The sequence below is a fragment of the Callospermophilus lateralis genome, chromosome 2 (genome assembly GCF_048772815.1).
Source record: "Callospermophilus lateralis isolate mCalLat2 chromosome 2, mCalLat2.hap1, whole genome shotgun sequence".
NCBI lineage: Eukaryota > Metazoa > Chordata > Mammalia > Rodentia > Sciuridae > Callospermophilus > Callospermophilus lateralis.
The window spans coordinates 35,453,818-35,467,638 of NC_135306.1; the positions used below are offsets into that span (position 1 = coordinate 35,453,818).

Below are 13,821 nucleotides of genomic sequence, written 5' to 3' on the forward strand. Positions count from 1 at the left end.
ATGTATGAAGACATGAATTGGTCTTTATATACAGAGATATGAAAAATTGTGCTCTATATATGTAATAATAATTATAATGCATTCCAATGTCATGTATTTTTAAAAAATAAAATCAATTTAAAAAAATTAGAAAAACAATTTAAATAAATAAATAAATAAAAAGATTGGTAAATTTGACTAAATAAAAATTGAGGGCTGGGGATGCAGTGGTAAGCTCTTGACTACCATGCAAGGCCCTAGGTTCAATTCCCCAGTACTGCACCCACGTATACAAAAGTTAAAATTCCTGCACAGCAAAAAAAAAAAAAAAAAAAAATTTTTAAATATGAAGAGCAAAAAGGTGATGTACTATATTGATGGGGGTACGGAAAATTGGTACCGTCTTGCTATTGCTGGTAACTGTATGAACTAATAAAACTTTGATGGAAGTAATATGGCAATATGTATGAAAATTTCTAATCATATATCCTTTGACTCAGCAACTCTTCTAGCAATTTTCTTTTTCTTTCTTTCTTTTTTTGGTTTATTGTCTTTGCAGTACTGAGAACTGGCAATTTTCTTACAGATATGTTCACAATATGCAAAATGACCACTGGGAAATTACTTAAATGTCCATTAACATAGGATCAGTTAAATAAATTATGGTACAAACATATACTGTTCTGGGCAGTCATTAAAAAGAATGAAGAATCAGGTGTGGTGGTACATCCCCATAATTCCAGCTACTTGGGAGGCTAAGGCAGGAAGATTTCAAGTTTGAAGCCAGCCCTGTCTAAATAAAATAAATAGGGATAGGGATGTAGCTCAGTGGTAGAGTGCTTAACTAGCAAGCACAATACCCCTGAGTCCAATTTCTAATACTGCCCCCCACCCAAAAGCAATGAAGAGGCTCTGAGCTAGATATGAAGTGGTATGATTTCCAATACACTGTTAAGAGAGAAAAACAAGAGGCAAAACAGTATGTTTAGGGTATGCTGCCATCTGTGCAAAAATAAACTGGGAAGCAGGTAACCCAACAAGAAAATACAAAGGCTATGGGTGTAGCTCAGTGGAAGGGTACTTGCCTAGTAAGCTGAGACCCTGGGTTCAATCTTTAGTATCACAAAAAAAGAAAAAAAAGGAAGGAAGGGAGGGAGGGAAGGATGAAATATATGATTCCTTATACATGTATAGACTAAAGTTTGAAAAAAAAAAAACATAAAAATCTGATAAATATGTTAACATTGTTACCTCCAGGTTATGGGTTTTATAGCTGGATAAATAACAATCTTATGCCAACAAATATGAAAAGCTGAACAAAATAGAAACATTCTTTATGTCCAAAACTGAACTATGGTCATCCCCTCTCTCTACCAAGTCTTCCCCACCTCAGTTAATGGCAACTCCAAACTTTTTAGTCACTCAGGCTACTCCACTCATTCAATACATCAGCAAATTATGTTAGTTATACCTTCAAAAGACAAGACATCAGTTCTACATTCTGACTATGATGGGGGGTTACATAAATCTATAAAATTCATAGACTCAATACCTCAAAAAAAAGGCCAATTTTACTTTATGCTAACAGAAAAATTTTTTTTAAAAAGAGACATCCAGAATCCATCCATTCTTGCCATCTCCATTACTAACATCTCTGTAAATCACTATAATATCCTCCCAAACAGTCATCTTAATTCTCCTCTTTGCTTCCCCAGTAACCCTGATTTTCCTCTTTGCTTCCTACAGTCTATCCACACAGCAACCAGTGCAATCCTATTAAAAACTAAACCAAATCATAGCAATTCTCTACTCAAACCCTCCACCAGCTCCCCAAATGCTCCCCATAAAGCTATAGTCAGCAAGCAGGAACCAAAGCAAAAACTGCTATCTTCCAAGGATTGGAGGAATCTCAAGAAAAGTGAGAGAAAATACAAGCTGTCTTGGCTACATCAGCACACTCCAGGAGACTGGCTTCCAGCCCAAGCCCATGGATCTCACCTTACCAAGGAGAAAAATGCATACACAGCCCCCAAGGCAAGGGTGGTAACCACTATTGCTATCATTACTTTTTGTTGACCCAGCAAATTAGAGCTCCTCAGCCTTTAAGGAGTTGAAAAACTGTGATTCCACCTCTTCCCAAATTCCTCTCTATAGTTTAATCATCAATTTTAAAGACTTTTTCCAAGACAGATCATAGGAAAAAAATTAAGTTAAATAAAGAAAAATTAAACAACCCAGTGCCCTTAGACTTGATGTTCTTTCTAGGGGTTAAGCAACAAGCTGACTGCAACTGCCACTTTCAACTCTATACTACATTCCAGAAATGAGAGTTAATTCAGAAATCTTCTAACCTAAAGCAGGTATAGATTCAATGTCCAGCCACAATAAACTCTGACCATTCATTCCCATACTTTTCCCATCCCTATGCCTTTGCTCATAGTGTCTACTCTGCCAGAATGCATTCACCCACATCCTTTTCTGAAGCACTTCTACTTGAGGGGGGCAGGGTTTCTGGGGATTGAACCAGAGCCCCATACATGCTACAAGATGGCCTCAAACTTGAAACCCTCCTACCTCAGCCTCCCAAAGTAACTGGAATTACAGATATATGCCTCCACACCTGGCTTATTCTTTTAAAGTATATGATTTACTAGATATTAATATATTCATAAAGTTTTGGGTGCTGGGAGGATTACAGATATATGCCTCCACACCTGGCTTATTCTTTTAAAGTATATGATTTACTAGATATTAATATATTCATAAAGTTTTGGGTGCTGGGATTGTAGCTCAGTGATAGAGCATGTGTTTAGCCTGCACAAAGCCCTAAATTCAATCCCCAGCAACACACACACAAAAAGGCTTAAACACAAAATTATCATCACTACCTAATTCCAGAATTTTTTCTTCATTCTAAAAGCATAAAGTATAAAAAGTAAAAAACTTTTACACTGAAATTCTATGCCTTGGGGCTAGGGTTGTGGCTCAGTGGTAGAGCACAAGTGCCTAGCACGAGTAAGGCATTGGGTTCGATGCTCAGCACCACATATAAATAAATAAACTTATTAAAAAAAAAAAAAAAAAAAAAGAAATTCTATGCCTTGTAATACTCACCATAATCTTCTTGTACAAAGCCATGACATTATCATCATCAAATGGTAGAAATCCACACATAAGTACATACAACAGTATGCCCATGCTCCAAACATCTGCCTACGAGGAAGAAAAAAAAAATCATTCAAAAAAAAAATATATAGAACACATTTCAGAATGATAAGATACTTAATAAAACCACAGAATCTTTAAAAAGCTGAAATAGAGCTAAGAGACCACCCAATTCAACCTGTTCATGCTAGTCTGGAACCCTGAAGTCTAGAAAGCCAGGTGTGTCCAAAGTCACCCAATCAGTGGCAGACCATCCAGGAACTTTCCTCTTGGCTATATGCTAACACTTAACAGGAAAAAAAAAATTGTTTTGCTTGGATGGATTGGGCATGATAAAGAATGAGGCCAGGTCTCAGATTCTGAAGGCAATTCTACAGAGCTACTAAGGATCTAGTTACATATGAGGATTATGTAAACAGGTGTGGGGATGTCAAAACAAGTCTGAAAATTTCCTGGCAATCGACAAATGTGAATAAGTTACACAGTAAAAACTCTATTTAGAGAAATTTTAATATCATGCTAAGTGAAGTAAGCCAATCCCAAAACACCAAAGGCCAAATGTTTCCTCTGATAAGTGAATGCTGATCCATAATGGGGATTAAGGGGGGCCCATGGGATGAATGGAGGAACTTTGGAAAGGGCAAAGGGGAGGTGGTATGGGGGTAGGAAAGATGGTGGAATGAGATGTACATCATTAACCTAGGTATATGTAGGATTGCACGAATGGTGTGACTCTATTTCATGTATAGCCAGAAGTGAAAAAGTGTGTTCCATTTATGTACTATGAATCAAAATGCATTCTGCTGCTATGTTTAACTAATTGGAATAAATTTAATTATTTTTTTAAAAATTCAATGATTGACTTTTTCAAATATAGGGGCTAGAAACTAGCCTGCCAGCACAAATAGCCCTATAAATCTCCAATGTCTTAATGACATTGTCTTTGAAGGATGGAGTTTAACCTTTATATGAGATATCCATGTGCCCATGAGCCCTAAGCAGTAACTGTTTTTTCAAGCAGGATTTGACTTGATCAGTATTGACACAACCAGTAAAAGTTGTATTACACAACCAGTAATAGTTCCCACTCTCATTTGATCCTTAGAAAAATTTTAAGAGATAAGAAGAATGGCATTTTTTTTTTGTACTTGTAGATGGACAACATGCCTTTATTTTAATATTTTTTTTAAATGCAGTGCTAAGGATCTAACCCAGTGCCTCACACATGCTAAGCAAGCACTCTGCCACTGAGCTACAACCCTAGCATTTTTTTAAAGAAGATAAAAAAGGGGGACCCAGTGATTTAAGAGGCTGAAGTAGAAGAATTGTAAGTTTTTTGTTTGTTTTTTTTTTTTTTTTAATATTTATTTCTTTTTTAGTTCTCGGCAGACATAACATCTTTGTTTGTATGTGGTGCTGAGGATCGAACCCGGGCCGCACACATGCCAGGTGAGCGTGCTACTGCTTGAGCCACATCCCCAGCCCCGAAGAATTATAAGTTTGAGGCCAGCCTTGACAACTTAGCAAGACCTTGTCCAAAAATAAAAAGTAAAATAAATAAAAAGTGCTGGAGATGTAGCTCAGTGGTAGAGTGCCCCTGGGTTCAATCCCCAATATCACAAAAAATATATATATAAAGAAAAGGGAGGCCCAGCGACCCGCCGGCGTGGTGTCGCGTCGCCCCGGCTAGAGCAGGGGCCGAACAGAGCCGCCGCCCGCGCCCGGAACAGGTCCAGCGACCTGCCGGCGTGGTTGCCAAGAAACCCCAATTGGAGTAGGGGGAAAGCAGATCCTCCACCCGCGTCCGCAAGGTAGGCAGGCCTGTGACAGACTGGCAGAACAGCCCCAGCGGCCTGCCGGCGTGGTAGACACGTCACACCACTTGGGGGAGGGGCAGAGCAGAGCCGCTCCCCGAGCCCGGATCAGGCCCAGCGGCCCGCCAGCGTGGCAGTCACATCACTCCATTTGGAGTAGGGGCAGAGCAGAGCCGCCGCCCGAGCCTGCAAGGTAGACAGACTTGCGACCGACCGGCGGAACAGGCCCAGCGGTCTACTGGTGTGGTAGACACGTCACACAAATTGGAGGAGGGGCAGAGCAGAGCCACCTCCTGAGCCCGCATGGTAGGCAGACCTGCGACCTACCGGCGGATCAGGCCCAGCGGCCTGCTGGTGTGGTAGACACGCCACCCGTCACCCCAATTGGAGTAGGGGCAGAGCAGAGCCTTCGCCCGCGGTCGGAGCAGGCCCAGCGGCCTGACAGCGTCGTAGTCACGTCAACCCAATTGGAGCAGGGACAGAGCAGAGCCGCCACCCGCGCCCAGAACAGGTCCAGCGACCTGCCGGCGTAGTAGTCACGACACCTCAATTGGAGTAGGGGAAGAGCAGATCCTCCACCCGAGCCCGCATGATAGGCAGGCCTGTGACAGACTGGCGGAACAGGCCCAGCGGCCTACCGGCGTGGTAGACACGTCACACCACTTGGGGGAGGGACAGAGCAGAGCCGCAGCCCGCGCCCAGAACAGGCCCAGCGACCTGCCGGCGTGGTAGTCACGACAACCCAATTGGAGAAGGGGCAGAGCAGAGCCGCCGCCCGCGCCTGCAAGGTAGTCAGATCCGCGACTAACTGGCAGAACAGGCCCAGGGGTTCACGGACGTGGTAGACACGTCACACCAATTGGAGGAAGGGCAGAGCAGAGCCGCTGCCCGCGCCTCCAAGGTAGGCAGACCTGCGACCGACCGGCAGAACAGTCCCAGCGGCCCGCCAGCGTGGTAGACAGATCACCCCAATTGGAGGAGGAGCAGAGCTGCCGCCCGCCCCTGCAAGGGAGACTTTTCAACTATACAAGAGCAATATAAATATATAGGGGGAAAATTTCAAAAACACAACAGTTTTACTAAGCAGAAAGAAACACAAGCAATATGAAAAGACAAGGAAAGAAAGGACCACAAGCAATGCAGGTCAACTCAACTTTAGAAGAGGTAATAGCTGCAGCAGATGGAATGTCAGACAAAGAATTCAGGATATACATGCTGCAGATGATCTGGAGTCTCAAGGAAGACATTAGACAGCAAAATCAGACAATGAAAGATCACTTCGACCACTTCGACAATGTATTACATAAACAAATCCAAGAAGCAAAAAATCAACTATACAGGGAGATAGAGGTAATAAAAAACAAACAAACAGAAATCCTAGAAATGCAGGAAGCAATAAATCAACTTAAAAACTCAATTGAGAATACTACCAGCAGAGTAGAACACTTAGAAGATAGAACATCAGACAATGAAGACAAAGTATTTAAACTTGAAAAGAACATAGACAGCTCAGCAAAACTGTTAAGAAACCATGAGCAGAACATCCAAGAAATATGGGATAATATAAAGAGACCAATCTTAAGAGTCATTGGGATACAGGAAGGTATAGAGGTCCAAACCAAAGGAATGAGCCACCTATTCAATGAAATAATACGAGAAAACTTCCCAGACTTGAAGAATGAGACAGAATCCCAAATCCTAGAAGCATACAGGACGCCGAATGTGCAAAATCATAAGAGATCCACACTTAGACACATTATAATGAAGATGCCCAACATACAGAATAAGGAGAGAATTTTAAAAGCTACAAGAGAAAGGAAGCAGATTACGTTTAGGGGTAAACCAATCAGGATAACAGCTGATCTTTCAACACAGACTCTGAAAGCTAGAAGATCCTGGAATAACATATTTCAAAAACTGAAAGAAAATGGGTTCCAACCAAGAATCATGTATCCAGCGAAATTAAGCTTCAGGATGGAAGATGAAATTAAAACCTTCCACGATAAACAAAAGTTAAAAGAATTTGCAGCTAGAAAACCATGTCTTCAAAACATCCTCGGCAAAACGTTACAGGAAGAGGAAATGGAAAATAACAATGAAAACCAACAGTGGGAGGTAGGACAGTAAAGGGGGGAAAAATAATCAAAAAGGAAAACAAACCATGTTTAGTAACATAAATAAACAAATATGGCTGGAAGAACAACCCATATCTCAATAATAACCCTAAATGTTAATGGCTTAAACTCACCAATCAAGAGACACAGGCTAGTAGAATGGATCACAAAACAAGACCCAACAATATGCTGCCTACAGGAGACGCATTTGATAGGAAAAGACATACATAGACTGAAGGTGAAAGGTTGGGAAAAATCATATCACTCATATGAACTTCGGAAACAAGCAGGAGTGTCCATACTCATATCAAATAAAATAGATTTCAAGCCAAAGTTAATCAAAAGGGATAAAGAGGGACACTACATTACTGCTCAAGGGAACCATACACCAACAAGACATAACTATCATAAATATATATGCCCCAAACAATGGTGCAGCTATGTTCATCAAACAAACTCTTCTCAAGTTTAAGAGTCTAATAGACCAACATACAATAATCATGGGAGACTTCAACACACCTCTCTCACCACTAGACAGATCTTCCAAACAAAAGTTGAATAAGGAAACTATAGAACTCAATAACACAATTAACAACCTAGACTTAATTGATATATATAGAATATACCACCCAACATCAAGCAGTTACACTTTTTTCTCAGCAGCACATGGATCCTTCTCAAAAATAGATCATATATTATATCACAGGGCAACTCTTAGACAATATAAAGGAGTGGAGATAATACCATGCATCTTATCTGATCATAATGGAATGAAACTGAAAATCAACGATAAAAGAAGGAAGGAAAAAACATGCATCACTTGGAGAATGAACAATTGGTTACTAAATGATCAATGGGTTATAGAAGACATCAAGGAGGAAATTAAAAAATTCTTAGAGATAAATGAAAGCACAGACACAACATATCGGAATCTATGGGACACATTAAAAGCAGTTCTAAGAGGAAAATTCATTGCTTGGAGTTCATTCCTTAAAAAAAGAAAAAACCAACAAATAAATGATCTCATACTCCATCTCAAAATCCTAGAAAAAGAAGAGCAAAACAACAGCAAAAGAAGTAGAAGGCAAGAAATTATTAAAATCAGAGCTGAAATTAATGAAATCGAAACAAAAGAAACAATTGAAAAGATTGACAAAACTAAAAGTTGGTTCTTTGAAAAAATAAATAAAATCGACAGACCCTTAGCCATGCTAACGAAGAGAAGAAGAGAGAGAAATCAAATTACTAGCATACGGGATGAAAAAGGCAATATCACAACAGACACTTCAGAAATACAGAAGATAATCAGAAACTATTTTGAATCCTTATACTCCAATAAAATAGAAGATAGTGAAGGCATCGATAAATTTCTTAAGTCATATGACCTGCCCAGATTAAGGCAGGAGGATACAGACAACCTAAACAGACCAATATCAATTGAGGAAATAGAAGAAACCATCAAAAGACTACCAACTAAGAAAAGCCCAGGACCGGATGGGTATACAGCAGAGTTTTACAAAACCTTTAAAGAGGAACTAATACCAATACTTTTCAAGCTATTTCAGGAAATAGAAAAAGAGGGAGAACTTCCAAATTCATTCTACGAGGCCAACATCACCCTGATTCCTAAACCAGACAAAGACACTTCAAAGAAAGAAAACTACAGACCAATATCTCTAATGAACCTAGATGCAAAAATCCTCAATAAAATTCTGGCAAATCGGATTCAAAAACATATCAAAAAAATTGTGCACCATGATCAAGTAGGATTCATCCCTGGGATGCAAGGCTGGTTCAATATACGGAAATCAATTAATGTTATTCACCACATCAATAGACTTAAAAATAAGAACCATATGATCATCTCGATAGATGCAGAAAAAGCATTCAACAAAGTACAACATCCCTTTATGTTCAAAACGCTAGAAAAACTAGGGATAACAGGAACTTACCTCAACATTGTAAAAGCAATCTATGCTAAGCCTCAGGCTAGCATCATTCTGAATGGAGAAAAATTGAAGGCATTCCCTCTAAAATCAGGAACAAGACAGGGATGCCCTCTCTCACCACTTCTGTTCAACATAGTTCTTGAAACACTGGCCAGAGCAATTAGACAGACGAAAGAAATTAAAGGCATAAAAATAGGAAAAGAAGAACTTAAATTATCACTATTTGCAGATGACATGATTCTATACCTAGCAGACCCAAAAGGGTCTACAAAGAAACTATTAGAGCTAATAAATGAATTCAGCAAAGTGGCAGGATATAAAATCAACACGTATAAATCAAAGGCATTCCTGTATATCAACGACAAATCCTCTGAAATGGAAATGAGGACAACCACTCCATTCACAATATCCCCCCAAAAAATAAAATACTTAGGAATCAACCTAACAAAAGAGGTGAAAGACTTATACAATGAAAACTACAGAACCCTAAAGAGAGAAATAGAAGAAGATCTTAGAAGATGGAAAAATATACCGTGTTCATGGATAGGCAGAACTAACATCATCAAAATGACGATATTACCAAAAGTTCTCTATAGGTTTAATGCAATGCCAATCAAAATCCCAATGGCATTTCTTATAGAAATAGAGAAAGCAATCATGAAATTCATATGGAAAAATAAAAGACCCAGAATAGCAAAAACAATGCTAAGCAGGAAGGGTGAATCAGGCGGTGTAGCGATACCAGACTTCAAACTATACTACAGAGCAATAGTAACAAAAACAGCATGGTACTGGTACCAAAACAGGCGGGTGGACCAATGGTACAGAATAAAGGACACAGAAACCAATCCACAAAACTACAACTATCTTATATTTGATAAAGGGGCTAAAAGCATGCAATGGAGGAAGGATAGCATCTTCAACAAATGGTGCTGGGAAAACTGGAAATCCATATGCAACAAAATGAAACTGAATCCCTTTCTCTCGCCATGCACAAAAGTTAACTCAAAATGGATCAAGGAGCTTGATATCAAATCAGAGACACGGCGTCTGATAGAAGAAAAAGTCGGCTACGATCTACATACTGTGGGGTCGGGCTCCAAATTCCTCAATAGGACACCCATAGCACAACAGTTAATAACTAGAATCAACAAATGGGACTTACTCAAACTAAAAAGCTTTTTCTCAGCAAAAGAAACAATAAGAGAGGTAAATAGGGAGCCTACATCCTGGGAACAAATCTTTACTCCTCACACTTCAGATAGAGCCCTAATATCCAGAGTATACAAAGAACTCAAAAAATTAGACAACAAGATAACAAATAACCCAATCAACAAATGGGCCAAAGACATGAACAGACACTTCTCAGAGGAGGACATACAATCAATCAACAAGTACATGAAAAAATGCTCACCATCCCTAGCAGTCAGAGAAATGCAAATCAAAACCACCCTAAGATACCATCTCACTCCAGTAAGATTGGCAGCCATTATGAAGTCAAACAACAACAAGTGCTGGCGAGGATGTGGGGAAAAGGGTACACTTGTTCATTGTTGGTGGGACTGCAAATTGGTGCAGCCAATCTGGAAAGCAGTATGAAGATTTCTTGGAAAGCTGGGAATGGAACCACCATTTGACCCAGCTATTCCCCTTCTCGGTCTATTCCCTAAAGACCTAAATAGAGCATGCTACAGGGACACTGCTACATCGATGTTCATAGCAGCACAATTCAAAATAGCAAGACTGTGGAACCAACCTAGATGCCCTTCAATAGACGAATGGATAAAAAAAAAGTGGCATTTATACACAATGGAGTATTACTCTGCATTAAGAAATGACAAAATCATAGAATTTGGAGGGAAATGGATGGCATTAGAGCAGATTATGCTAAGTGAAGCCAGCCAATCCCTAAAAAACAAATGCCAAATGTCTTCTTTGATATAAGGAGAGTAACTAAGAACAGAGTAGGTACGAAGAGCATGAGAAGAAGATTAACATTAAACAGGGACGAGAGGTGGGAGGGAAAGGGAGGGAGAAGGGAAATTGCATGGAAATGGAAGGAGACCCTCAGGGTTATACAAAATTACATACAAGAGGTAGCGAGGGGAAAGGGAAAAATAATACAAGGGGGAGATATGAACTGCAGTAGAGTGGGTAGAGAGAGAAGAGGGGAGGGGAGGGGAGGGGAGGGGGATAGTAAAGGATAGGAAAGGCAGCAGAATACAACAGACCCTAGTATGGCAATATATAAATCAATGGAAGTGTAACTGATGTGATTCTGCAATTTGTATACGGGGTAAAAATGGGAGTTCATAACCCACTTGAATCAAAGTGTGAAATATGATATATCAAGAACTATGTAATGTTTTGAACAACCAACAATAAAAAAAAAAAAAGAAAAGGGAGGCCTGGGATGTGGCTCAAGTGGTAGTGTGCTCACCTAGCATACGTGAGGCACTGGGTTCAATTCTCAGCACCACATAAAAATCAAATGGAGATATTGTGTCCACCTAAATATTAAATATTAAAAAAATAAAATATAAAACAAAAACAAAGAAAAGGGAAATAAAGTTAAATAACAGGCAGCATCACACATCTGGATAATACCTATACCAGAATAACCCAGGTTATTCTGTCCTGTTCACTGAATCACATAAATTACTAGGACTCTATTATGATGCCACAAGTGAACAATGTGCTTTTAAGCTGACATGTGATTTTGGTTCCAAGTTGTAGGAGGTCAGAAATTAACAATTTATGCCAGAGAGTTGTCAAATATTTAATCTATAAATTGAGGCATGATGGCATGGCACTCATTCAAAGCAAAGAGGCGACACAGGAAAGAGTGAGCTAACATGACCTTGTCAAGTACCGTAAGAAGTCAACAGAGACATTATGTCTGGGGTTAAACTAAAAGATGAAGAAAATAATAGAAAAGATTTTCATAGATGTATCAAAGCCTACATGAAAGAAGAAAGCAGAAAAAGTATTCAAAGAACCATCAGTTTCAAATTAGATGTAAGAATAAATTAATCTACTGAAATCATAAGCCAAAGCAAATCCAGTGTATAAGTTATCAATTACCAAAAAAACATAAAAATAACTAGAAGAGGGACTTAAAACCATTTCCTGTGAGATATTACTAAAGGAATTTTGAGATATTACCCTGGAACCTTCAAAAGCATGATCTGGACCATAAGCATGAGAAACACTTAAAAAACTGCTTATCTTAAAATGAAGATTCTTAAATCCCCAACTTCAAAAACAACCCAAAATTTCCAAGGGTACAGCTCTGAGCTCTGCATGTTTTAACAAGTACCCCAGATGATTCCTTAGTACACTGTCCTAAAAGCACTGTCTTAGAAGGATGGAAAGTCAACTAACATGGACAAAAAAAAACAAAATTATGTAGGAAAAAACTCAGACACATTCAGACTAGCAAGGCCTTATCACCAGCCTTCTAGGAATCTTGTAAGATTAGGCTTATGAGTATCACTCCTTCTGGGAGACTAGACAAATATGGAAAAGTCCTTCACTCAGTTCAAATCTTGACCACAGTTACCAGCTCAAGGAAAGTCTAAGGAAGTGTTGCAAACTAAAGAATACTAAAGAGATACAGTAACTAAACGCCATGTGTGATCCTGGATGGGGAGCAGAGGGCAGGGATAAAGCTAAAAAGGACATCATTGACATAAGAAACACCATCTGAACATAGACTGTAACTGAATAAATTACATCCACATGAAATTCCCTTGTTTTTATAATTACAGTTACAAAAGAAAAGAGCCTTGAGAGAGAAGATGGGAGGGGAAGGGAGGGGGGATAGTAGGGGATAGAAAAGGCAGCAAAATACAACAGACACTAGTATGGCAGTATGTATAAACATGGATGTGTAACCGATGTGATTCTGCAATCTGTATACGTTGTAAAAATGGGAGTTCATAACCCACTTGAATCAAATGTATGAAATATGATATGTCAAGAGCTTTGTAATGTTTTGAACAACTAATAAAAAAAAAGAAAAAAAAAAGAGCCTTGCTTTGGGGAAAGATGCATAATTAGTGAAAAGAGGACATGTCTCCAGTTTATTTTTTTTTTTTTAAGAATACTGGAGATTTGGGGCTGGGGTTGTGGCTCAGTGGTAGAGCACTTGCCTAGCACGTGTGAGGCACTGGGTTTGATCCTCAACACCACATAAAAATAAATAAATAAAATAAAGGTATTTTTTAAAAGATTAAAAAAAAAAGTACTGTGTCTCTCTACAACTTAAAAAAAAAAAAAACAGAGTACTGGAGATTAAACTGAAGGGAGTTCTACCACTGAGCTACATCTTCAGCCTTTTTTGTTGGTCTCAAATTTGTGATCCACCTGCCTCAGCTTCCTAAATCTCTGGGACTATAGGTGTGCACCACACCTGTCTTCCAGTTTATTCTCAAATGATTGAGAAAATTAATAATATGTGCATATACATATGTATACACAAAGACAAAATAAAGCAAATAGGGAAAAATTAAACAATTGTAAATTTGAATAAAAATATATCAAAGTTCCTCATGCTATTTTTATCGTATACTATTAATTTTGAGATTATATCAAAATCAAGTTGCCAAAACCAAGTTAGTTCCCATCTTCTCATGTTACAAACTAAATAACCTGGTATTGCTGGGGATATAGCTAAGTTGGTAGAGTGCTTGCCTAACATGTACAAGGCCCTGGGTTCAATCCCCAGCACCACCAAAAGAAAAATATAAAAATAAGAACTTGGTATTTCCCAAAAGTTTCTTTATGTCTGGGGTTAAA

General features: G+C 38.9%; 1 protein-coding gene across 8 annotated transcripts in view; it reads right to left on the bottom strand.

Moving 5' to 3' along the window:
* Positions 1 to 13,821, bottom strand: part of Melk (maternal embryonic leucine zipper kinase) — an 81,020-nt gene that overhangs the window by 53,004 nt on the left and 14,195 nt on the right. For all 8 annotated transcript variants that reach the window (XM_076843283.2, XM_076843280.2, XM_076843282.2 and 5 more), the window contains one exon: positions 3,094 to 3,192. In XM_076843283.2, coding sequence (XP_076699398.2) covers positions 3,094 to 3,192 — 99 coding nt within the window. The remainder of the gene's footprint in view (positions 1 to 3,093; positions 3,193 to 13,821) is intronic.